This window comes from Pantherophis guttatus, chromosome 4 (assembly GCF_059756535.1).
Source record: "Pantherophis guttatus breed Tessera chromosome 4, ASM5975653v1, whole genome shotgun sequence".
Classification (NCBI taxonomy): Eukaryota; Metazoa; Chordata; class Lepidosauria; order Squamata; family Colubridae; genus Pantherophis; species Pantherophis guttatus.
In genome coordinates, this window is record NC_142066.1 from 8,541,647 (window position 1) to 8,569,043 (window position 27,397).

General features: G+C 37.9%; 1 protein-coding gene across 1 annotated transcript; it reads right to left on the reverse strand.

The window, feature by feature from the left end:
• LOC148113674 (vomeronasal type-2 receptor 26-like) lies at nt 1-27,397 on the reverse strand. Its single transcript, XM_087893261.1, has 7 exons — nt 27,320-27,397; nt 25,021-25,799; nt 11,964-12,255; nt 10,702-11,565; nt 10,230-10,457; nt 9,507-9,633; nt 1-899 (listed from the first exon to the last, which is right to left on the reverse strand). Exons 1-7 carry the CDS (start codon nt 27,395-27,397, stop codon nt 1-3), a joined length of 3,267 nt encoding a protein of 1,088 aa, XP_087749387.1.

Below are 27,397 nucleotides of genomic sequence, written 5' to 3' on the forward strand. Positions count from 1 at the left end.
CTAATTTCTTTTTGTGAGTTGCTCTCTGTGGTTTAGCTCAGGTCGCAAAACAATGATGTAGCATTTTGGCAAAAATATGCATCCCAGTAAAGCAGTACTGGAGGACAAGATGGAGAAGACCTCCGCAACTACCATGGCTTTTCCTTTTGTGCTCAGATAGGCTGGAAAGAAGGAGATCCACACACTGCAAAAGGCCAACATGCTGAAGGTGATGAACTTGGCTTCGTTAAAGCTGTCAGGTAATTTACGCGCAAGAAAAGCCACAATAAAGCTGGCGATGGCCAAGATACCCATGTAGCCCAAGACACAGTAGAAAAAGAAAACTGACCCCTCATTGCATTGTAAAATCATTTCTTGGAGCTCTGAATGCATGTCCAACTCAGGGAATGGGGGATATGTGAACAACCAAAGACTACAAATCATTACCTGGAATAGAGAACATGAGAGGACAATAGAAAAGGCCAATCTTTTCCCCACCCACTTCCTCATCTGAGAACCAGGTTTAGTGGCCGTGAAAGCCACAACCACGGTGATAGTTTTAGCCAGAACACTAGAAATGGCCACTGAGAAGGTGATGCCAAAAGTTGATTGTCGGAGAAGGCAGGTCACCTTGTTAGGTTGGCTGAGGAAGAGCAAAGAGGAGAGAAAACAGAGCTGAAGAGAGACAAGGAGGATGTAGGTGAGGGACCGGTTGTTGGCTTTGACAATGGGAGTATCCCTGTGCTTAATAAAAATTCCAAGTACCCAAGATGTCAAGAAGAAGAAACAAAGAGCTACTGAGGCCAAACCAATTCCTAATGTTTCTTCAAAGCTTAGAAAGACCAGCAATTTCAGGATACATCCATTCTTTTCTTTATTGGGATAATGATCTTCTGAACATTCAAAACAGTCATCCATATCTGGAAAGAAAATCAAGGAATTTATCATCTAGGTATCCTATAGTATTCAAATTACTTTCTGAATGGGTGAGAGTTGTTATAACTTTGAGTTCTTTCCACCGTTTACCAGATTAATTATGTTTCTATGAAAATTCAGTTTTTCCTCAAATGGAAAATTTGAGGACTGGCTTAAAACGAAGCAGAAATGGAAGGAATATTATTCTTTGAAATGCAACCCTTTGTATCATTTTAAATTTTATTGCAATGTAGGCCATTTTGACTTCCGCCATTTTCTATCAAACATGGAAAAGAAAACCGTAAAGATATATGTAAGTCTCTAGTAACAGAGTGTATTGACCTGAACAACACATTGTGAGTCACAGCTATAAAAATGAATATTTACTAATAACTAAAAGTATTAGTTATTTGCATACTAAGGTGTGCAAATTACACTTTGCTTATTAAAGTAAAATAAAAAAAATACTTATTTATTCAGTATATGGTGATGTTACATTAGCCAGGAGACTATAATGCTTATACAGACTAGTACTTGGCTGCCCTAAGACTGCCTAAGCTCTGTTTGTCTATGAAGATTCTCAGTCACCCAGGTCGTGGTTGTCCCAAAGATGCTTTTTCAAGAGGCAACTTGACTTTCTTGTTTTTTCTTTGAATATCTTTCGCTTCTCCTCCTAGAAGCTTCTTTAGTTCTGACTGGGTGGTGGGGAATGGAAGGATTTATATTCCTTGCAGACAGATGCTCATTAAAAAGCAACTTTGGGAGACCCATGACCTGGATGAATGAGAACCTCTATTGACATTTAGCTATGCACTTTGGGATGAATACCCTTCAAATAGTGTGGAAGTATGAACGGATTTCCAGGAAAAAGATTGCAGAGTACAGGAACCATTTGTGCTTCAGTTTGAGAAGCAGACAACACAGACTCATCCCCAACAGCCTGTGTCTGTCTTCCACAGTGAAGGGACACAGGGCAAAAAGGAACACAGCTGCACAAAGCACAGCTCCACAACACAGTCCTTTCAGCAGTTTCAAGAAGGCTCCATACCATTTGCACTACTCAGGTGCAAATGACCTGCTCCCAAGTTGCATAGGCAGGGGGATGGGGAATCAACCCTTGCAGCTGCATTGAGGAATTTGCACCTCAGTCAAAAGAAAACACATCCTCAAATAGCTTTTCACTGAAAGTATTATATAAAAATAGAAATGTATGAATTTTGTGAAGATGAAAAATTATAAGGGGGTTTGAGGGGTTCAAGTTTTATAAAAAGGGGATTTTGATGGGATTATACTCTGTGGAAGTCAGGGGGGAGGGTTAGGGGGGTTGGGGGGGTTAGGATGGGGAGTGTGGGGTGGGTTGGGGAGGAAAAATGGGGTGAAAATGTAACTGTAAAACTTTTGCAATAAAAAAAAAAAAGAAAACACATCCGAGCGGCCAAAGTCAAGGCCATCTCCACAGAAACCAGTAATGGCTGGAGGGAATGACTTTCATGATCCGCAAAATTGCTTCGTTGGGGAATATGACTTATGACACACCTTGGGGGGGGGAGGAAACACAGTCAGAGGCAAGGTACGAATTGAGTGACATCAGAACTTCACTTAGTTCATGCCAACATGGTGCTCCTAATAAACAACTGGATTTTTCTTGAAATTTGGTTTGAGGCTCCTGCTTTTATTAGGGCATCGGTCAGAACCCTGACAGCAGCATCATATGGGCCCTGTCCCTACATTAAAGCTGCCTCACAAATGGACATCACAAATGGGAAGTGCAGTGCCAGCAGGATTCTAACCGTCCACATGAAGTGCCAGCTGAGCTCCCCACCGAAGTGGTACCTATTTATCTCCTTCCATATAACATACTTTCGAACTGCTAGATCGCCGGAAGTTGAGATGAGTAACGGAAGCTCACCACCCCACACCATGCTAGGACTCAAACCCTTGGAGCTTAATGACCTTTTCTAGCATCATTAAGCTATTGAACCACTGCTCCTCTTTGTTTGCTTAAATCAACCTAATGAAAACTTCCTGGACTTCCGGTTGGTGAATCCCAGCGATATGGCGCTGTGACAGTGATCGCTGCTTGCAGCGCCACTTTTTTGTTGTGTTTTGGGGTCCCTTCGAGACGTGGGAGCTCGGAGAGCTCCGCGGACGATAGCGGGGTGTCAGCAGGCAGAGCGGTGAGGAGCAAGCACTCTCTGCTGGACCGACTACCGCTGTCAAACTAACGGGGCGCGTCTGCTTTAAATGGCATACTTGAAGCTGTGATAGCCAACAAAAGACAGGAAGCAAGAAGATTTCGGTGAAGTTGGTGCCTATGATCATTCGTACTACTCTCCCTTAAACACGCTCGGAGTGAGTTCAATTGGATTGTGCTGGCTGCGTCAGATAAGAAGGATCCTGGAAGGAATTGGCGGCGATTGTGAGGTTGGAGGAGATTGGTGGGAGATGAAATTGCAGACGTGCTGGTGAGACTGAGGACACTTTTAGAAAGGGAGACGGAGCCTTCAGTGGATTGGATTGATACTTTGTTTTGAGCAAACAAACTTTGGAAAGTTAAGAGTGTGGAATAGACTAATTGAACAAAGGAACTGGATTTTGGAAGTGCGGTAGCTGTCAGGACTAATAATAAGACTGTCTTGAGCTGAGAGACTGAGAAGGAGCACTTGGGGAAGATAACATGGCTGATGAAATCTGAATGACAATGCAAATGGAGAGTGATTGAACTTAAGAGCAACACGAAGCAGATCATACAGCAAAGCGTGCCTGCTGCATCATTGTAAAAGAATTTTTTTATATTTTTGGTTGCTTTTCCCCTTTGCTCTTTTATGACTGAGAGAAGTTATTGAGCAATTAATCAATCAACGAGTTGGGCAAATAACAACAACAACAAGAAGAAAAAAAACATTAGAAAATTTATATATCTACAAGTATATATCTATATTAATATTATATATATTACATATTCCATTTTAGATAATCTAAATTGTGAACTTATTTAAAATTTATTAAGTACTTTTTAGATTTTTTTATTAAGGAATTTATATACGCTATAATCTTTTATATTCTATAATTGGATTTTTCCCTTTCTTCTCCTCCTTTCTTCTTTCAATTATTGATTCTTAATTTTGATTAGCTTTTTATAACTTAAAATATTGAATATTGAGATTGCATAATTAATTATCTATATGTGTACTTAGATTGCTTAAGATATATTAGAAAGTCATCAGTGCTTAAGTGTTAAATAAGAGTAGGTAAAGATAATTTGCTTAAGTAGTGGTAGCAGGTGAGAGGGTTATCTTAGTTCAAATTAGTTTAACTATTAATTGATTAATAAGTGACTTATTACAAGATAGGTTTGTGCAACAGATAAAAATTTGAATTATTGATTTATTGTATTACTAAACAATATGGAATAGTGGAACGGAAGGGAACGATTTAATATAAATTCATTTGATAGAGGCAGTTAAATATTGGTGGATGACAATCTGGAAAAACATTGAAAATATAACAAGAAAACAGAAAAAAGGTATTAAAAGAGATGATGAGCTTCTCATCCACGGTGACAAAAACAGGAAAGAAAACATCCTCAAATCCCACGATCACAACGACATCACCTGCTACACAGAAATTGACTGAAGGTTTCTCTAAAATGGAGAAATCAGGAATGCTACCCACAATGCAAGCAATGCAATCAACATTGACAGCAATACAGGACACGATGATTATGTTACAAGAAAAAATGTCTAGTAACCATACTGAATTGAAGACAGATATTAGGGCATTAGATCAAAAAATGATTGGTATATAGGAATCGATACAAACTAATACACAGAAGATTAAAAAGATGGAAGTTAAAATGGAACAACAGGAAAAAAAATTAGATACGGTTGACCAAAAACTGATGGAACAGAACAGGGAATTGGCAGACTCAATTACCCAATTGGAAATGGATCGAGCCTCCTTCTACCTCCGTTTCCAAAACATTGCGGAAGATAAGGAAGAAGATCTGTGCCAGGTGATGGCAGAATTAATTGCTGAGGTGTTGCAACAAGATAAATTGGATATTATAAAGGAAATTGACGAGGCGTATAGGGTCCAGACAAATTATGCACGAAGAAATAAATTGCCAAGGGAGGTGCATATAAGATTCGCAAGGAAGAAGGTAAAGGATATCCTCTATAGTATGGCAAGAGATGAGCCAATCATGTATAAAGGAAAGGAGGTGATCATATTGAAACAAATCCCAAGGAGGGTAAGGGAGATAAGGAGAGATTATAGGTTTTTGGCTACTCAATTAAAGGAATATTCTCTTCAGGTGGATCTTACCAGAAGGCATGTGGATTACGTGGCAAGGGAATAAAGTTAAGATAGATAGCTTAGTAGCAGCTCAAGAGTTCCTGGATCAATTACGAGCATCTGAAGAGGATCAAATTAGTAAAGAGGAGTTAGAGGCAGAAACATCGAAAGAAGAAGCAACCCAGCAGATAAGAGAGAAAGAAGGGACATCGAAGGAAAAGGAGGAGGAAGATAAGGATAGTAAGGAGACAAAGAAAGACCAAAGTCCACAGAGTCACACGTGCCAAGAAGTATTAGGATAGTATACAAAAATTAAGAGATGGATGATTGGAAATTGATATCGGTTAACGTAAATGGCCTAAACGATAACAAAAAGAGGAATTTTTTTTTTACAAAATTAGCTAAACAAAATATGGATATAGTGTGCCTTCAAGAGGTCCATATTAAAAAGGAAAATCAAAAATATTTGGAATATAAGAAATTGGGGAATCTTTATGCATCCCTAGCTGATAAAAAGAAAAGGGGAGTAGCATTGTACATCAAGAAGGAAATAAAAGCCGAACTAAAATATGCAGACCCGAAGGGAAGGGTATTAATGGTGGAAGTTAAAAGAGGCAACTGTCCAATCTTATTAACAGCAATTTATGCCCCGAATGAAAACCTAGGAGTCTTTTATAAAAAATTAGGAGAGAGATTAAGCATGATGGATAAGAGCAAGATTTGCATAATTGGCGATTTTAATGGGGTAATAGATTCAAATAGAGATTATAAGGGGACCAAAGGTAAAAAGAAAAAGAGGAAAAATTTACCAAAACCATTCTTTGATATGGTAGAAGAACTCAATCTAGTGGATATTTGGCGGGTTCTGCACCCATATCAGAGGCAGTATACATATTATTCTAATCCTAAGAAATCTTGGCCTAGGATTGATATGATGTGGATAAGCAGAGATATAGGGTTAGATATTAAGTCAACAGAAATCATGCCCAACATTTGGGCAGACCATAATCCATTAGAGGTTAAATGGGAATGTACGCACAAGAGAAGAAATACAAGATGGAGATTAAATAATCAATTTCTAAAGGACAAGCAAAATGTTGAGAAAGTAAAAAAAGAATTAAATCTATTTTTTGAAGTAAATGAAAAGGAAGCAACAGCTCGAGGTATCATATTGGATACAATGAAAGTGTACATAAGAGGACTAGCAATATCGTATAGTGCACACAGGAATAAGGAAAGAAGAGAGAGGCAGAAGGCACTGATAGAAGAATTAGGGAAAGCTGAGAGGGAACTACAACATAAACCAGACAATAAGGATGTTAAAGAAAATTGGATGGTTATACGGCACAAATTAAATGTTATAGATCAAGAGGAATTGGCGTACAAAATGAAACGAACCAAACAATATTATTTTGAAAATGCAAACAAACCGGGCAGGTGGCTGTCCTATAGGTTAAAAAAAGAAACAGAGAAAGGCATAATTCATCAATTGGAAGACCCGGAAGGCCACCTCAACAATAAACAGGAAGATAAATTGGAGATTGCCCGAGAGTATTATGCGGCTCTGTATGCGGAAGAACAAATTCCTAATGAAAAGGTGGTCCAATACTTGTCAAAAGAAAACCTTCCAAAAATCGGGGAAGAGGATAAAGAAATACTTAATAAAGAAATAACGATGACAGAATTAAGGATGGTAATATCAAAATTTAAAAAGAACAAATCCCCAGGCCCAGATGGACTTCCAGGGGAATTTTATAAAAATTCGGATTTGGGAAAAATTTTGTTACCAAAGTTGTTAGAAATTTATAATGAGGCCCTAACAGAATCCAAAATTCCAGAATCATGGAGAGAGGCGTATATTACTCTCCTCCAAAAAGAAGGAGAAGACCCAAAATTAATTAAAAATTACAGACCGATATCCCTCCTGAATACGGACTACAAAATCTATATGGGTATTTTAGCAGGAAGGCTAAAAATAATTTTGAATAAAATAATACACAGTGACCAAAATGGATTCCTCCCTGGGAGGCAAATCAGGAATAATACAAGGATGATAATAGACATATTGGAATACTATGAGGAACACCCGAACAAAGAAATGGCATTGGTCTTTGTTGACGCCCAAAAGGCATTCGACAATCTTAATTGGCAATTTATGAAACAACAAATTATCCAAATGGAATTCGGATCAAATTTTGTCAATACGATATCCACAATCTATCAAAAACAAAAGGCTAACATATTACTGAATGGAGAATTAACTAAGGCTTTTCAAATTAGAAAAGGGGTCCGACAAGGGTGCCCTCTATCCCCACTTCTATTTATCTTAGCACTAGAAGTATTCTTGAGAAAGATTAGGAACAATAATGAAATAAAGGGTCTGACAATCAGAAAAGAGATATATAAGACACAGGCATTTGCAGATGATGTGGTATTAATCATGGAAGAACCATTAGAATCAGGCAATAAAATTCTGGAAGAATTGGGCAATTACGGGGAGGTAGCAGGCCTTAAATTAAATAAATCCAAAACTAAATTATTAACAAAAAATATGACGGAGGTAAGGAAAAAAGTACTGGAAGAATCAATGGAGATCCAAACCGCCAAGAAGGTAAAATTTCATCAAGGTGCTCGGCCCTCAGAGAGGGTAATTATTTACCATTGATTAGAAATATTAAACAGGATCTGGAAAAGTGGGGAAGACTACAGATATCATTATTAGGCAGAATTGCGGCAATAAAAATGAGCATATTACCCAAGTTATTGTATCTATTCCGAATGGTCCCTGTTAAATTAGATAAAAAATTCTTTCTGGAGCTCAATTGCATCATCAGGAAATTTATTTGGGAGGGAAAGAAACCAAGGATAGCGATTAGGAATTTACAGGACAAGAAGGAAAGAGGGGGTTTCGGATTACCTAAATGGGAGTTATATCAAAAAGCTGCAAACCTAGTATGGCTGAAAGAATGGGCAACCCTGAGAAATAAAAGACTGTTAACTTTAGAAGGGTATGATCTCCAGAAGGGTTGGCATGCATATCTCTGGGATACTGGGAAGAAGATAAAAACTTACTTCCATAGACATAAAATAAGGGAGATCTTGATACAAATATGGGGAGAGATGAGACAGAAGCACTATAGGAAAATTCCGAGATGGCTTTCCACCATGGAGGCTATAATATATCCAAATGTATTAGAAATGGGTAAAACGGTCAGATACAATGAATTATTAGATGGGGGAGGGAACCTTAAAACAAGGGAAGAATTGATGGAACAAAGTATTTCTATAGACTGGTGGCCATATAACCAAATTAAATCCAGATATAAAAAAGATAAGGAGGAATTTGGCATTGAAATGAGCATAAATGGATTTGACAAGATATGGATGGGTACGGACGACAAAATTCTAGCTAAATTATATAATTACTTATTGGAGTACGATATGGCAGAGGAAGTAGTTAAAGAACCGATGTTAGCATGGGCCAAAAATATAGGACAGAATATAAATCTGAACGAATGGGACTCAATATGGAATAATAACCTTAAAATGACAAAGGCGACGGCTTATAGGGAAAACCAATACAAGCTGTTTTATAGATGGCATATGGCCCCAGCTAGGATAGCGAAGATCTACCCCAATTCGAGCCCTAAATGTTGGAAATGTGACCATCAGCAGGGTACTTTTTATCATTGCTGGTGGACATGTAATCAGGCACAAAAATTCTGGAGGATGATATGGGTGTGGATTAGAGAAATAATAAAAGAAAATTTTGATTTCGACCCAAAAGCTTTTCTCCTGGGAATTTTGAAAACTGAATATGCAAAAAAGAAAAAGTATTTAATTATACATATTCTGACAGCCGCTAGGATTTCCTTTGCCCAGTATTGGAAAGAAAAACAAATACCACCTCAAGAACATGTTATTGGAAAAATATTGGAGTGCGCGAAATGAACAAATTGACTTCAGAAATTAACGACAGAGAAGATTCAGAATTTTATAGCGTGTGGGACATGTGGTACGAATGGATGGGGGAAAGAAATAAAGAAGGTAATAGAGATTAAATATTAACTAATTAACAAAATCTATATGAATAGTATTATATTTAGTCTTAGAGAGTTGAGCACTATTATCTTTAAGTGTTTTGAAATTAAATCTAGCTTCAAGAAACAATATCAACAAAAGACAAGCAAAAATGCATGTAGATGTATATATGTATATAATTGCACCAATGAACCGAAAATGTACCGATTGTATCACTATATGTCATAATAAAAATCAAATTAAAAAAAAAAAACTTCCTGGAATGTCTAACCTACCCTTTTGATTTGAAATCTTCCCTTCTGGACATGGAACACAGTCATAGCAACAGAATTGTTTTCCTTCAATTTCCTTCTTCCAGTATCCAGGGGAGCAATGGTCATTACACAGAGACATTGGAAGTACCTGGGGATAAACATAAAAGATTCTTGCAAAGGGAGGTTTTAAGAAAAAAAACATTTATTAATCCTGCAGGATCTAATCTGGGACAGTCACCGGGACCAAAGGTGGACGAGTGACTGACTCAAAGTAGATTCTTCAACATTATTCTGGGACACCTTCATTGGTGAGTTATTAATCATCATCTTTTATTTTATTCTTTATAAAGAATCCTTTACTTCTCCAAAGGGCTAGTGAATATTACCTAGCTGGATTTATATTATGCATTAAAAGTTGTTGAAATTACAGTGATGAGGAAAACGGCCTCTTTAAAAAGGCAAGTTGAGTAAATAAATATGAGGGATTAAAATTTTACGGAAATAAGGCAACGTCCATAATTTGAAAGGTAATTGCAACCAAAAATAAAATCTGACTTTTACATTGCAAAATCATTTTGTCCATTCGATTAGTGATTGATCATGGGCCATATTTGTTCTTAGTATGCCATTTTTTCTTGCAAACATAGAAATTAGATTTCTAAAGAGGCTTTGCTCAATATGGTTTAAAAGCCCCTATTTGGGATCATAATAGCTCAAGGTACAGTCCATGAAATGAGTCCATGCCTGGTTAAAAGCTGGGTGCCAGGCAATCAAATCTTCATCAATGAATAATTCTTTGCCTGTTGGAGAACTTGGATCTATTCTTCCAACTCTAACTCTTTGAAAAGACCGATTGGGAAATGTGATGAGGTTGATGATATCAAATCCACCCATTACTTCCCCTTTTTCATTCAGGGAAACTTTCTCTCCAGCCGAATTATTAAAAGAAATGCCATGTAGAAACGGATGGAGCTATGTAAAAGAGAATGAAAAAGAGAGAGAATTTAAAGGATAATACAGGTAGTCTTCTACTTAAAACAGCCTGTTTAGTGACTGTTTGAAGGTACGAGGGCACTGAAAAAAGTGACTTATGACCTTTTTTCACACTGGATTTTATAAGCAGAAAATATTCAGACTTTCCGCCATAGATTCAAATGGTAATTCTAGATCAAATTGCTCATTGAAATAAAAGAAGCGTCGAATGCAGAGAGAATACCTGCCAAGGCTGCATAGGTGGAAGGTTAATTTTTTTACGCATCATAGTTTTTTTCTTATTGAACCCCGACATGAATAGAGCCTGCAAAGCATGAGCCACAGAATAAACAGCATTGTAGACACTGTAGCTATGGCCAGTCATTTTCATTTCAAACACGGGCCCAGGAAGATCCTCCAGTTTCTTTTCCACTGGGCACTGCCTATTGGACATTTCTTGTAATTCTGTTTTTGAGAATGAACAATCAAATGATTGTTCCCAAACATCCTGCAGAAACCCATCTCTGCAGCCTGAATGAGGTTTGATGGTCTGAAGAAACTCCTTGAAATCTACAGCTGCTGTTGAATGAACAGTGAAGGAAATAGCCCCATGGAACATCTGGAGATCCCACATGACTTGAAAGCCTGAGAGCACAAAATCAATTTGTGCAGTCATGATCCACACCTTTCTAAATAATGCAGTTTCCTTGTTTTCAGGATCTGCTACAAACGTGACACCTCTGAGCCACATAATAGTCCCTGATTCTCCATAGACGAGAAGTGCGGTGGTGTTGCTATTCTTCAAAATATTGGAAATACTAGAGGCTACATGATAAAGTTCTCCAAAGTGTTCTATGTGAATTAGTTGTGAAAGCCTTTGTATGAACGATGAACAGATTCCATTTTGTGAAAGTATGGGCTGCATTTTCTGTATGAAACATTCTCCATTGTTGTTATCCATAGTAAAAATCCCAATCCATGTCCATTTGAAATGATGAAGCAATTGAATAATTCCAATGTATTGATGGTCCTCTTTTGGGACCATGTAATAAAGTGAGGAGTGTTTGCTAGTCTGAAACTCCTCTTGGGCTAATGAGCCATATGTCAGCTAAAATAAAGCAGAATAATACTCTGTTGAGTCATTAGCTCAAATCCAATCTTTCTAGTTCTAGTTTTCCTGTAAAAGATCTCCAAAGAAGGAATTTTTCCTCTATTACTTTTGAAATATTAATATAGAATGGAATTTCTAGGAATTATTTCAAACACATTATAATAGTTCATTTGTTTGAACAAGATGAGAGTGTGCTACATTCAAATCTATGGTATGGAATGGAATGACTCTACATACTCACTTCTATGATTGGCATTGTAGCTTCATAAAAGAGTGCTAAGTATTATACCTTAAGGTCTGTGGAACGTTTTAATACAAGTCTAATATCTGATTCTCAGTAATTATGCCATAACAACAAAGTACAATTTTTTTCTGTTCATCTCCTCCATACTGACCTGTGGAATCTTGTAAAAATCTACAACTTCAGCTATATTAGATGATGTATCAGAACCTAATCCTCCAATGATAGCCATCAGATTCTTCTGGCTATCACATTTGAAGTTAGGAACAAATTCCTGAGATTTGAAAAGGAGGTCCAGAGTGGTGCGATAAGTCATCCTTGGATTGTGATAACTATCATAGATGTGGAACCCAAGAGTGACGTTAGGTAAGATCTGGAAGTCCTCATTGATCTCCTTCACAGCAAAGGCCAAGGCAAGGATGTGTTGGTAGAATTTGGTTATTACACTGCAAATAGATTAAGGACAATTATTATTATTATTATTATTATTATTATTATTATTATGCAAATTATTTTAGTATGGTACTGTTTGTAACTGACTACAAGAAAACTTGTTTCTGACTGAAGTATTAAATAATTTTTTTATCAGTCCAAATGTATTTTGCATACAATTTTTTTCCTTTATATTTTTCTAGAAAGTTAATCATCATAAAGCATACTATGTTAATTTATGGAGTTTTAACTTCAGCCTTCAGTTTAACCCAGAATGTTGTGGCTCGTTTTCTCTGTTGATTTAGTTTTCTAGGAACTTTACTAAATTAGAAAGAATTGTAGATTTAGGATGAGATTCTCTCTAAACCCATACATCTTCTTCATCTGAATCTTTTCAGTTCTGAAGGAATATTCTATGATTTCTCATAATTCTAAGTTCCCCAGAATCAATATCTAAGGTGTGTGTCCACTTTGGCTGCAAGAGAAATATTAAAACACATTTATTCTATCCTATCATTCCTTACCTGTTCAGTAAAATAGAATGCAAATAATTTAACTAACTTCCAATATTTATGTCTGTGGAGATTCTCAGTTATCCTCATCATGGTTGTCCCAAAAGTGTTTTTCCAAAAGGCAACTGGAATATTTCTTTGAAAATATACTGCTCAAGAAAATAAAGGGAACACAAGCAGAAGACATCCGAGATCTGAATAAATGAAATAGCCTTATTAAATACTTTGTTCGTTACATACAGTAGTTTATACACTGCTCAAACATCTAAAGGGAACACAAAACTACTGTATGTAACGAAAAAAGTATTTAATAAGGCTATTTCATTCATTCAGATCTCGGATGTCTTCTGCTGGTGTTCCCTTTATTTTTTTGAGCAGTGTATTTTGCTTCTAATCCAAGAAGCTTCCAGAATTGAACAGAACTGAGACAGGACAAGAAGCTTCTTGGATAAGTAATGAAATATTTTTTTAAAAAAAACCAAAACAATAATGTCCAGTTGCCTTTTGTGTTGTGAAATGTAGCAGAGCTGATTTTTTTAAAAGCATTCTTCTTTTTGATAATTTCTACACAATCAAATATGCTTTCCTTACGAGAATGTTGTTCATGAAAGAAACACAAAGAAAGTTCCCTCTTCTCTCTCACCACTTTCAAAACACAAAGAATTCTTACATTTACATGAAAAACTCTACATTTCCTACACCAACAGTCATATAAATGATTTTTTGCTATGTGGGTCTAAGGTCAGATGATTGAAAGGAAAATCTTTACATTGGTGAATCATAAAGGTTGAGAAAAGGATGTTGTTTGAATAGAGTTTGATAGAAATGGTAAACCAAGTGAGACATCATCCCACCGATGACGAGGTCACCAGGTTGATACCACTCATGTGGAACAGGGAAAGCATCACTTGCAGGACAGCTCAGAGTAACTGTTTTGTGCATCCGGAAGACCAGGAAGATCAATTTTATGATTTTCTGCATATGGTGAAAATGTCTGAGTCTACCTTCAAGGAGAACGTCTGGCAGATAAAACAGAAGGAAGATAACTTTGTGGAAATGATTCTCACAGAGTCAGCATTACGACTTCCTTCCCCCATGTTGTGCTTGGTATAAATATAGATCCTTTCTCACTTTCTATTCCCTTCTGTGCAAACCTTTTGATATTCTGGCCTGCTAGAATAATAGAATGATTGCAGTCATTCATAAGGGACATAACTGCCACTGAACCATTGGCAACATGGCAATGTTTTCTTTATATGTCTGATCAACAACTTTCCTTCTTTGGTGTGACATCATAAGTGACTGATGCTTCACCTGTTTTGAAAATGGTGCACAAATGGAATTGGGAAGTTGGAAGCTACAATGTTGCTGTAATTCTAGAAATCAGGACAAAAGTTTAATTTGATCAATGGATCAAGAAACCATTTCCCTGCAAAATGTTGGATGAAATGGTCAAACATCAACTATCTGGTACAGATTAGCAGGTCTTGATTGGAAAATCCTTTGGGAAATAGATAAAAGTAAAAGTTAAAAAGAAAATCATTGACACTCCCCCCCCCAAAGGGAAAAAGAAGAAACAAGATCTTTGAAAAGATAAACTAAAACACATTTTACATTTATCTTGTATGTGTTTGTTTGTTTGTTTGTTTTAAAAAATAAGAATGGAGAATTCACCCTCACCACAACTGGAACTCATACTTGTTCTGCTCTAGGACTTATACATTGGGTCTTTTTATCAGTTTATCTATATTTTCATCATCTTTCCATCTTGCTTTCTTGCTATATTTAATTTTATAGTTCCAATGATATCATTTATGAAAATTCCAGATATCCTACAGTGGGAGGGGGAAAAGTCAAATTTTCTTTACTAGTTAATTGAAAGGAGTTGAAATAGATAGCATCTGCCTTTTACGATATACTAAAAGGATATCTAAACACTAATGGAACAAGAACTCAAGAAATTGAGACTCTAGAAAAAGTACGGAGAATACCAAGAAAGATGATTAGGGGACCGGAGGCTAAAATTTATGAAGAATTGTGACAGGAATTGGCATGTCTGGTCTAGTGAAAAGAAGAACTAGGGGAGATATGATAGCAGGATTCCAATATTTGAGGGGCTACCACAAAGACAGGGCCTTGGTAGTACAGGGGTTTAAGGCACCCTGTTATTAAGCTTATTAAGACCAGCTGCCTGCAATTACTGCAGGTTCGAATCTCGCCAAGGCTCAAGGTTGACTCAGCCTTCCATCCTTTCTAAGGTAGGTGAAATGAGGACCCAGTTTGTGGGGGCAATAAGCTGACTTTGTATAAATATACAAAAGGATGAAGGCTATTGCTGAGCACATTGTAAGCCGCCCTGAGTCTTCGGAGAAGGGCGGCATATAAATCAAATTAAAAAAAAAAAAAGATGAGAGGGGCAAACTATTTTCCAAAGCACCAGAAGGCAAGATGGGAACCAATGGATGAAAACTAATCAAGGAGAGAAGCAATCTAGAACTAAGGTGAAATTTCCAAACAGTGAGAACAATCAACCAATGGAATGGCTTGCCTTCAGAAGTTGTAGGTGCCCCATCACTGGAGGCTTTCAAAAAGAGCAGGACAACCATTTATCTGAAACAGTATAGTATTGTCCTGCTTGAGCAGAGGGTTGGAATAGACGACCTCCAAGTTTCCTTCCAACTCTGTAATTCTATGTTTTAAATATTTCACAGAATAATTCTTAGAATTATTGGAGATATATTGGAGAGAGGAGGAATCTGCCTGCCTTGAAGTTCTGCTTTCTATGGAGTTATTCCTGGCTGTGGGAAGAGATTGCCATGGACTTTATCATAGAGCTCCCTGACAGTGGGGGAAATACAGTCATTTGGACCATAATAGACCTATTGTCGAAACAAGCCCGCTTCATAGCTTGCCTCAGTCTCCCATCCACCCATAAACTGGCTAAACTGTTCATAAGGCATATTTATAGGCTGCATGGTGTCCCTCGGAGAATCATCTCCGATAGGGGGATCCAGTTCACAGTCAAGTTCTGGAGGGAATTCATAAAGTCCATTGGGTCCTCACAGGGACTTAGTTCAGCATTTCATCCGAGCACTAATGGAGCAGCAGAATGCACAAACGCAGTGGTGGAACAGTATTTAAGATCCTATGTGAACTATCAGCAAACAGATTGGACAGAACTGTATCTTTAACCTATTCTTTCAAGTTTCCTAATGGTGCATTCATGGTTAATGTAACTGAGTATATCAGCCTTCCTGCTCATTGTATGCCAAAGTGGGATACAATAATGTGGTACACAGTAGCACCGGACTGACCACTTTCCAAGTCACTAGTGGCAGAGAATTTGTTTCTTGTGGGAGCTAAGGACATTCCAACAGGTGGCTGGAGAGAGGAGGAGTAAAGTAACCAGGCAACCAGGACCTTGATTAGACAATGGGACTGCTTGTTTGGAGAAAGGAGGGATTTTCACTTTTTAATCAGGTGAAAACCACGGGAACTTTCAGTGTCGGTTTTCACCAGTTTGTGCCAATATGATATCTCCAATAAAATTGTTCTTTGAGGAACCTGCCTGCCTTGGAGTTCTGCTTTCTATGGCGTTATTACTTGGAACCCTGACAATCATAGTTAAAATCCAATAGTATTGAACCACAAGTATACACAACTTCCTAAATTTTTAAACCACAGGTATACACAACTTCCTAAATATTTATTTTTAGCATTTGAAGTCTAAGCTAAATCTAAATCCAGTCTAAAAAAACCCAATATAGCCCACTGACAAGTAGTATTTCCTTTTCAGATTAAAAGATAGACCATGAAGTCACAGCCTGCTCTGAGTTTTTCTTTCGATGGAGACACAATCCTAGCCTCTTCTGCATTTACAGTTTCTGATTCAGAACAATTCACACTTGAATTAAAGTTCAAAGCCCACAGGAAGAATCAAGACTTCAGTTGCTTGTGCAGTGTTTTCGGGAGTGGAGCTGTACTTAATTTTAGATGATATGCTACCAAATTAATATGTGGCAGAAGAGAAAGGAAATTTGGCTTCATTACATTAACACTTATTTTGGATTAATCTCTGATCAAGGCTGCAGAACAATGGAAGAGAGAGCCATTTGTTATGACCAGGATTCAAACTTTAGGTCCATTTACATGCAAAAGTTCATTCGGACCTAATAAAAATACAGTTACATTGAGTGAAAGATATCATCCTTAACTGCATCTCAAGTAAAAGTTATTGCTTCCTTTCTTTTGACTTAAAGAGTCATCGTAATCTGCCATCTGAACAGGGGTGCCTAAATCTTTTGACATTAAATGACATAAAACCTTTTGTCTGAAATGGAATAGAGTTTCCGGCTTGACCAGGGAGTTGGACTAGAAGACCTTCAAAGTCCCTTCCAATTCACTTATTCTGTTAATTTTGCTGCAAGTTATTTAATCTGTGTACTAATGTAACCAATGTCTATGAAGCTTCCCAGTCATTCAGGTCATGGTTGTCCCAAAGGAAGCAATTGAACTTTCGAGTTTTTCTTTGAATATGTTCCACTTCTTCAAGAAGCTTCTTCAGTTCTGACTGGATGGTGGGGAATGGAAGACCCACGTGATATTCTCAAAAATAAAGGCAATGCTAAATGCTAGGGATTTGCTTTTTATTTTATGATATTATCTTTTTATTTTTCATTGCATTTCAAATTTTATTTTAATAAAAAAAGGGTGCTGATATATCTTTGCATAATATGGAATGGAGGAGAGCTGTATGGATTTGTCAGTTTAAGGTTCACATACTGTCATTAAATGATCCAGGAAACAAATCCCAAATAGTTTTAGTGTGTTTGTATTGGTTTGAATTTTGACACTTCAAAAACACAGGACTAAAATTCCTGCAACATAATCACAGAGAGGATAATTTCTTAAAAAGCAGAAGGAGGACTGCAGCTCACTAATTGCCTCATCAGAAAAGTTAGATATGAAGAAGGGGGAGATTAGGCGAACTACCAAGTGAGCATTTCAGTTTTTCTTCCTCAGCCGTTCTTCTGCAAACGCTAATAACTCTATGATTAAGTGATCCTAAAGATGCTTTTTCAAGGGAGACATTTTTTCTCATGGAAAAACAAAGTATAGCTGCCTTTTGAAAAAGCACTTTTAGAACAACCGTGACCTGGATGATTGAGAATTTCCATAGACATCACTAAGTGATACTCTGGTTTGTAATTACATCACAGTAAGTCCGGCTGGCTGACTGACAGCACTCCTGCTAGGGCTTGTCTTAATTCTTGGGTTGAATCAGAAACTAAAAATATAAATGTTAATATCTGCTAGCTATAAGCATGCCACAGTAGGATAACTAATGCCCCATTCGACAGACATCTTATTATACCGTTGTTTATTTTTCAGACTAATGACTCTGCAATTTGCCTTTAGATGTTTCCTCAGCCTCAGTGTTGAGAATAAGACCACTTCCAGGCCTTTGAGAGTTGCAGGCCTCAAGAGAGTTTCTCACAAACCATCTCAGCTCTTTTCACAGCTGAGATAATTTCAACTTTAACTAGAATTTGCTGACATGAAAACTGAATTGCTTGGAGGACATCAGAATGGTTTATAGAAGTCAACACACACACATTTTATTCATATCTAGAGTCCCAATGTAAATGTTCCTGCTGCTGAAAATGAGCAACTAGAGCTCTGGTTGACACTTTCAGAGTTATATATTTAAAATAATGGGACTAAAATAATACTGTGTTTCCCCAAAAATAAGACAGGGTCTTATATTAATTTTTGCTCCAAAAGATGCATTAGGGCTTATTTTCAGGTGATGTCTTATTTTTTACATATACAACAAACATGTCAAAAGCAATGTCCACTGGCTGGATGGTCCCATATCTGGCCTATGGACCCTCACCGGAGATAGCAAGGGATCAGCCCCCACTGCCCAGGTCCTGGCCCAGCCTGACTGGCCACCCTTCCCAATGCACGTGGGGCATGACGGTGTCTGGGGCACTTAACAAGGGCAACCTGGGGTTCTGCAGACCACACAGCATAGGTGAGTCTGAGCACTGTGACTACCAGGCTGGCCCTCCCAGCAGCAGGCGGAGCCATAGGTACGGGAGGGAGGCATATGCTCTGACCTGCCAGATGAGCTGTGCGGACAGCCACCCACTCTTTCCCATAGTCTGTCTTTGCTTGTCCATGGCCATGACCAGGCAGGCAGCTGTGCAGCGCCTGCAGCAGGCCAGATCAAGTGCCTCCACCCATGCCTCTGTGGTTGGACAGTGGGGGTCAAGCATGCAGGAGCCACACCATGGTGCCATCCCTACTCTGCCACTTGCCTTGCCTTGCCACATCACAGCAAGGCAAGCAGCAGCAATAGCAGTAGGCAGGAGTAGAGGCATGGGAGGATGAAGATGAGTTGGCCCTCCGGTCGTACCATACACACCCCTTCCCCATCGTGGCTGTGGGCAGGCAAAGACAGACGATGGGATACCATATTTTTCAGAGTATAAGGCACATCTCCACCCCCCCTTAAAAGAGGCTGAAAATTTGGGTGCATCTTATACTCCGAATGTAGCTTTTTCAAACCTTTTTTTCAGCCCTAATGAAGCACTAATGAGGCACTAGTGAGAAATCTTCCCAGCTTTGCCTGGTCCCTTAACTCTCTGCTTTAATGAGGCTCTAGTGAGTCAAGCGATCACCATGCTTTGTTCCGACTCTCAGCTGTTCTTTAGAAGTTTTCTTTCAGCCCTAATTAGGCGCTAGCTGAGTGAAGCGATCTCTCCCCACCCCCCGTGCTTTGCCTGTTTTTCTCATTGCTGCTTCCTCTCAGCTGTGTCTTAGAGGCTGTTTTTTATCCCCAAGCAAAAACCAGCAAACTAATGTGTTGAAGCTGACCAGACTAGGATGCTAGCCAGATGAATACCTGGTAGGCAGATTTTTTTCCCCTATTTTCTTCCTCAAAAACCAAGCTGCGTCTTATACTCTGAAAAATACAGTACTTGATAAGCAAAATACGGTACTTGATAAGCTTACATCTTGATTGTTGTTGAATTTTGCTTTTGCTCAGCAAGTTTGGGCCTAAGAAAATAATTATTTTGGTATTGGTCAAATAATAAGTGTCTCACGATTTAATATTGAGAAGATGTCAGTTAATAGAATAGAATAGAATAGAATAGAATAGAATAGAATAGAATAGAATAGAATAGAATAGAATAGAATAGAAGAGTTGGAAGGGACCTTGGAGGTCTTCTAGTCCAACCCCCTTCCCAGGCAGGAATCCCTCCACCACTTCAGGCAAATGGTTATCCAACATCTTCTTAAAAATTTCCAGTGTTGGAGCATTCACAACTTCTACAGGCAAGTTGTTCCACTTATTAATTGTTCTCACTGTCAGTTATGATGATCCAAGGGAGAATGACAATAAAAATAGTTTTCATTGTTCAAATTCGGGTTCGTTTCTTACAATGGAGCAGGACTCCCATTAACCATGTAAAATGAACAGAGTCGTTTAATAGAGAAGACAAAACTTTTTTTTAACCTAACAAGGAATTAAACCAGAAAGCCATTTGGATGAGGAATTCATCCACATGTCCAGGCAGATAATGCTAATGTCAGCAATACTGACATCATGGAATTAAAACACAAATACACACACATACATATACAAACACGCACACACACACACACATATAGGTTTTATTATTTTTACAAATAACTCAAGGCATTGAAAATATCTAACACACTTTCATCTTCCTATTTTCCCCAAATAACAACCCTGTGAGGTGGGTTGGGCTGAGAGAGAAGGACTGTCCTAAAGATAGCCAGATGACTTTCATCGCTAAGGCAGGACTGGAACTCAGGGTCTCCTGCTTTCCAGCCTGATGATGTATTTTATTAGCCAGTGCATAATGGAAAGGGTCTCATCCAAAAGACTAGTGGAAGACACACCCAAATCAAACCAAATTAAATCAAAATTTATTATGATCAATGGTCAGCATATACTTCTAATGGGATGAGTTAGAAAGAGGACTATGTTTTATATAATGTCCCTAAATTGCAACATTATTAAAATTGGATAATTAGGTACAGTAGATATACATTAGTGGATGGAGAGCAATCGTTCATGAAAACATTTCCAAAAACACAGTTAAACGTCTGTTACATGTTCAAAGATTTTCTAACTTTTACATTTCAAGAACTGGAAGCTGCAAACCTTTAGGTGTCCTTAAAATAAATCTCTCCAATCTCCTAAGAATATAAAGAGATAGATGCTCAAAATCTCAAAAAAGCTTTGATGTATTCAAAGGAAAAAAGGATTAGGTTAAGCAACCTTGGAGGACTGCTGAAAATGTAGCAAAATGAGCACTTCATTTGGAATAGGCAACAATGAATTTTAATAATAATCCCAATTTTACACAAAAGCTTGTTTGATAGAAACAATGACATCTATAATTTCCTGTAGATAGCAGCACTCTACTCTTTTTGTTCTGTTAATCATTTCCATAGCCAGAAAGAACACATGATGTCCTACATTCTCCTAATAAGTTGTTCCCGGTGGTTTAGCTCAGGCCTGAAAACAATGATGTAGCATTTTGGCAAAAATATGCATCCCAGTAAAGCAGCACTAGAGGACAAGATGGAGAAGACCTCCACAGCTACCATGGCTTTTCCTTTTGTGCTCAGATAGGCTGGAAAGAAGGAGATCCACACACTGCAAAAGGCCAACATGCTGAAGGTGATGAACTTGGCTTCATTAAAGCTGCCGGGTAATTTACGGGCAAAGAAAGCCACAATAAAGCTTGCGATGGCCAAGATACCCATGTATCCCAAGACACAATAAAAGAAGAAAGTTGACCCCTCGTTGCATTGTAAAATCATTTCCTGGAGCTCTGAGTGCATGTCCAACTCAGGGAATGGAGGGAATGAGAACAACCAAATAGTACAAATACATACTTGGAAGAGGGAGCAAAAAAGGACAATAGAAAAGGCCAATTTTTTTCCCACCCATTTTCTCATCTGAGAACCAGGTTTAGTGGCCATGAAAGCCACAACCACGGTGATGGTTTTGGCCAGAACACTGGAAATGGCCACTGAGAAGGTGATGCCAAAAGTTGGTTGCCGGAGAAGGCAGGTCACTTTGCCAGGTTGGCTGAGGAAGAGCAAAGAGGAGAGAAAACAGAGCAGAAGAGAGACAAGGAGGATGTAGGTGAGGGACCGGTTGTTGCCTTTGACAATGGGAGTATCCCTGTGCTTAATAAAAGTTCCAAGTACCCAAGATGTCAAGAGGAAGAAACAAAGAGCTGCTGAGGATAAACCAATTCCTAAGGTTTCTTCAAAAGTTAGAAAGACCAGCAGTTTCAGGATACAGCCTTTCTTTTCTTTATTTGGATAATGATCTTCTGAACATTGAAAACAGTCATCCATATCTGGAAGGGAAATCACGGCATGATTTTATACATTCCACATTTTTGAAAATAATATACTTTAAAGGTGCCAACTGTTATCCCTCTCAAGTTTTTTTTCTATTGGCTACCAGTTGGATCATGTTTCTAGGGAAATCATTGTATCAGCTGGGACCACCATAAAATAAGCACAACGGAAAGGGCAATTATTCAATCCTGTCTAATAAATTTTCAAAATTATTAAAATTTAGACCCTTTTGATGTTTCCCATTTTTCCAAAACACAGAATAGAAATCTGTAGGGTTGGATATAAAAGCTCAGCTCTCATGGGCATTGTGATTCACAGGTATGGAAATGAATACCCAACTTGAAGAACTCACAAAACTACTTGCTACACTAAAGTAGTGTATTATAATTTGCTTCTATTGAGGACTTGCTGGAATGTCTAACCTACCCTTTTGATTTGAAACCTTCCCTTCTGGACACAGAACACAGTCGTAGCAACAGAATTGCTTTCCTTCCAACCCTTTCTTCCAGTATCCAGGGGAGCAATGCTCATTACACAGAGAAATTGGAAGAACCTGGTATTAAACATAAAAGATTTTTGCAAAGAGAAATTTTTAAGCAGTTTGTATTGTTCTCCTTGATGGTGGGAGGAAGAATATTTGAATTCTCAAAGGCTTATTCCAGGTACGTTTATAAGGTAAAGGTTTCCCTGTCCATCTGTGTTGAACTGTAGGACACAGAGCTCACAGTGTTTCTTGACTGAGGGAGCCAGCATCATCCAAAGATATTTTCCATGGTCATGTAGCCAGCATGGCTATATGACAAGGAACATTGTTACCTTCCCACCAAATTAATACCTATGAATCTACTCACATTTGCATGCTTTTGAATTCCAAGGTGGATGGGAGCTGAGGCAGGAATGGGAGCTCACCCTATTGCATAGTGCTCAGGTCTCAAACCCGGGCTGGCAGCTTTACAGGTGACAGGCCTGAGTGTTTATGTGATGGCTCAGTGTTTAACCACTGAGCCATCACAGTTTTTAACTATCCATTAAAATGTTGACACTATAAGAATGAGCAAAGGGTGTGTTTGGAGAATGGCAACGTGAATAAACAAATATATTTGATTACAATATTATGGAAACAGTATCTTATGATTTCAAATGGAAATGCAACCCAAATGTGAATACCTATCTTTTAAATTGTAATGTCATTTTGTCAATTTGATGAAAGATTGATCATTGACAATGTTTGTACAGAATATGCCATTTCAAAAATTACAAATTAGATTTCTAAAGAGACTGTGTTCAATATTGGATCATAATGGATCAAGGAATACTTGATTAAATGAGTCCACACCTGGTTAAAAGCTGGGTGCCACACAATGACACCTTCATCAATGATTAATTCCTTTGCATTGGGAATATGAGGATTCATCTTTCCAACTTTGACTCTCTGAAAGGATCTGTTTGGAAAAGTGATCAAGTTGGTGATGTCGAATCCACCTGTTGCTTCCCCTTTTGCATTCAAGAACACTCTCTCCCCAGCTGAATTGTTGAAAGAAATGCCTTGAAGAAATGAATGGAGCTAATTGAAAGAGAATAGAAGAGAGTTGAAAGAAGAATAATGAAGTAGTGGTCAGTATATTTAAGTTTCTCTTAGTCATTCCTTCCATTGCTCTAACAAATATCAGATAAGTACACTTAGAATATAGATAATCTACATTTCAGAGAAAGACACACATTTGTATTAATTTAATGTTACTTCTAGGGTGGAAAATGAAATGAAATGGACCATATCTAAACTCATCCTACATTATTTCTTCTTTGTTAGTACAAAGGTATTTGACATCCTGAGACCTGACAAATTTCCTTTAGCCAGATTTTATCACCTGAGACTCAACTGTTTAGACAGAGACAGAGACAGAGACAGAGACAGAGACAGAGGGAAGGAAGGAGGGAGGGAGGGAGGGAGGGAGGGAGAGAGAGAGGGGGGGGAATCTTTCAAACATAGAGTTGTTTCAAAGGGTGGCAGCCAGAGCTGTAAAGGACTGACATTTGGTCCATTCTTCTTGAACATTGATAAAGAGAGAATGCTCTGCATCCCAACTCTGAAAGGTTCATGAGCCAAGGAGAAGTAGATTAGAGAACTGGCTGAGGATAATTTTGAATAGCAATAGCTTTTAGACTTATATAGTGTTTCACAGTGTTTTGCAACCCTCTCTAAGTGATTTACATTTGCCCCCCAACAATCTGGCTCCTCATTTTACCAACCTCGGAAGGATGGAAGACTGAATCAACCTTGAGCCAATGGGCATCAAACTGCCAAACTGCTGGCAACCGGCAGCCAGTATAAGTAGCCCGCAGTACTGCTTTCTAACCACTGCGCCACCATGGCTCTGGTGAGAATCATTCTTCACAAGCTAATAAGAAAAGTGAAATATCTACATTTCAGAAATGTTTTTTTGGGCACAAAAAGAAGAAAGACCGCCTTCACACACAATGCAAGTGAATTCTTCTTGGAACCAGATTTGATAAATTCACAAGACAGGCCAATTCTACGTGGAGGTGAAAAGTTATTTATACAATGAAAATATATGCATACAGTAAATCCCATTCACTATCCTGAAATTAGGAAAGACATGGTTTATGTTCATCCTCTTATTTTATAAAAATAATAGCTTTGCTGCCTCAGTTTCTCTATAGATTTGTAGCCATAGACCAGGGTAAATAAACTATATTAGATTGTGGATGACTGTGGATAATTGTTGAAATACAAGGTATGTGTGGCATGGAAAGATTACCTGCCAAGGCAGCAGATTAGGAAATTCAACCCTTTGAATCTCTCTTGGTTGGAATTTTGATCTCACTGACTCATGCAAAGAATGTGCCACTGCATAAACAGCATTATAGATACTGTAGCTTTGGCCAGTCATCTGCAACTCAAACAGAGCACCAGATATATTCTCCAAATTCTCTTTTCCAGTACAGGTTTCAGTGATCGTTGAAGATAATTCTGTCTTTGAAAATGAACAATCAAACAATTGCTCCCAAACCTCTGGAAGAAATCCATCTTTGTGGGTTGAAGGTTTGATGACTTGAAGATATTCTTTAAAGCCTTGAATGTCTCTTGTATGCACAGTAAAGGAAAGAGCCCCATGGAACAACTGGAGATCCCAATTCTTTTGAATTCCCAACAGGATGAAATCAATTGAATTCATCAGGATCCAAACCTTCCTAAATAATGCACTCTCTTTATTTTCGGAATCACGTAGAAACATGACTCTTCTGAGCCACGCTATTGTGATGGATTCTCCGTGGACAAGAAAAACATTCGATTTTTGATCCATCAATTTATCAGAAATAATTGAGATTGACTCTAACAATTCTGACAAATCTTCCATGTTGAGATGTTGTGGAATGTTTTGTGTGAAAGCTAAACAGACCCCGTTCTGTGAAAGCAACGGCTGCAGTTTCTGCAAAAAACGTTCTTCCTTATTTTCAGAAACAAAGAGTCCAATCCATGTCCATCCAAAATGGAGAAGAAGTTGTATAAGTCCAATGTACTGATGCTCCTCTTTTGGGACCATGCAATAAAGTGGAAAGAACTCAGTAATCTGAAAGTCCTCTTGGGCAAAGGAACCATAAGTCAACTAAACAAACGAAAAAGATAAATTTGTTCTTCATGAAAATCATGGGAGAAATGTGAAGACTGCTTGTGAGAAACTTAATGAAGGTCTCCCTACATTTAACATTTGTCCAATTCTTTGTAGATTATGACAATATTGATGAAAAACAATAGCAACTAAAATTCCTTGATGAAATATTTTGTCATCTGAAATATAACTAGTTTACAATCACACTCAGTTTCCTAACTCAGAATTCCAGTATGTTCATCCCCTTAGAACATCTGGAAAATTGTTAACTATCTTATACTTATACATAAAAGACTATGCCCATGAGATTCTGGAGGAATGGAAAGGATTAATCATGTCTTCATTTACTACAATTATTATGGAGATCTCCAAAAGTACCACATATCCCCAATCCTTCAACAATTTCCAGGCAAATCAGATGAGTTTTAAATTCAGTTATTACTAACACACCCAACCAAGACATAACAAGGAAAGTTGTAACTTATTGTTGGATAGCTTGGTGGAATCTGGAGCTGAGTTGAGGACATCAGTGAAAATGCTGTTTGAGTTGGGGATGGGCAGGAAGTGGCTGAAAGGCAATCTTCCCTAAAATCATGAGATACGATAACAGTGTTCCAATATTTGAGGGGCTCCTACAAAGATGAGGGTGTCAAACTATTGTCCAAAGTAGCAGAAGGCAAGACAAGAAACACTGGATGAAAACTAACCAAGGAAAGAAGCAACCTAGAACTAGGGAGAAATTTTGTAACTGTGAAAACAATTAACCAATGGAACAACTTGCTTTCAGAAGTTGTGGGTGCTTCATCACTGGAGGCTTTCAAAAAGAGACTGGACAATGATGTATCTGAAATGGTATTGGGTCTCCTGCTTGAAGAGTGGGTTGGATAGAATATCTCCAAGATCCCTTCTATTATTCTATTGTCTATGTGCTAACCAGCCTTTTCTATCCTCCTCTTGACACAGCTTCAGATTTCACCACAGATACTGGTCAAACCATCAGCTTACCTTCTCAAATAAGATGAATTTTGTACTGTAATTTGTGACTTAAATTTAAATTTTTCTGATCTATGATTGTAATAAAAGATTTAGATTCTATTGACTGATTATTATGAGCCAACATATTGAATAATTGGAGAAAGGAGAGCAAAGAGAGCAAAACTGAAGTCCTGCATAAAGGCATAGCAAAATACTAACTAACCCTAGAGCACCAATACTTCAACAATTCCTAAATAAAACAGTAGAGTTTTACAGTGAAGTACTTTTATCATACACCAAGCAAATTGTAGTAAGAAGACTTGTGACCTGTTGCTAGCTTGCAGCCAAAACACCTCTATGATTGTAATAAAAGATTTTGATTTAATTGGATTATCTTGAGTCAATCTATTGAGTTGTGGGGAAAAACAGAAGAGGGGTGATAAAAGTGTATTTAATTGAATTCCTGGAGAAAGGTATAGCAAGCAACTAGTATCTACTATCAATTACAAAAGAATTTTCTCTCTCACTCCATCCCAAACTACCTGTGGAATTTTGTAGACATGTACACTTTCTGCCATAAAGGATGATGTATCAGGACCTAGTCCCCCAATGATGGCCAT

What these genes read in the sequence shown, in the direction of transcription:
- LOC148113674 (XM_087893261.1), bottom strand. Translation starts at nt 27,397, where the DNA reads ATGGCCATCATTGGGGGACTAGGTCCTGATACATCATCCTTTATGGCA. An exon ending in GTGGCACATTCTTTGCATGA is followed by an intron (nt 12,256 to 25,020) that starts GTCAGTGAGATC and finishes ATCTATTTGCAG; the next exon opens with TGTAATAACCAAATTCTACC. An exon ending in ATTTTTACAAGATTCCACAG is followed by an intron (nt 11,566 to 11,963) that starts GTCAGTATGGAG and finishes GCTTTATTTTAG; the next exon opens with CTGACATATGGCTCATTAGC.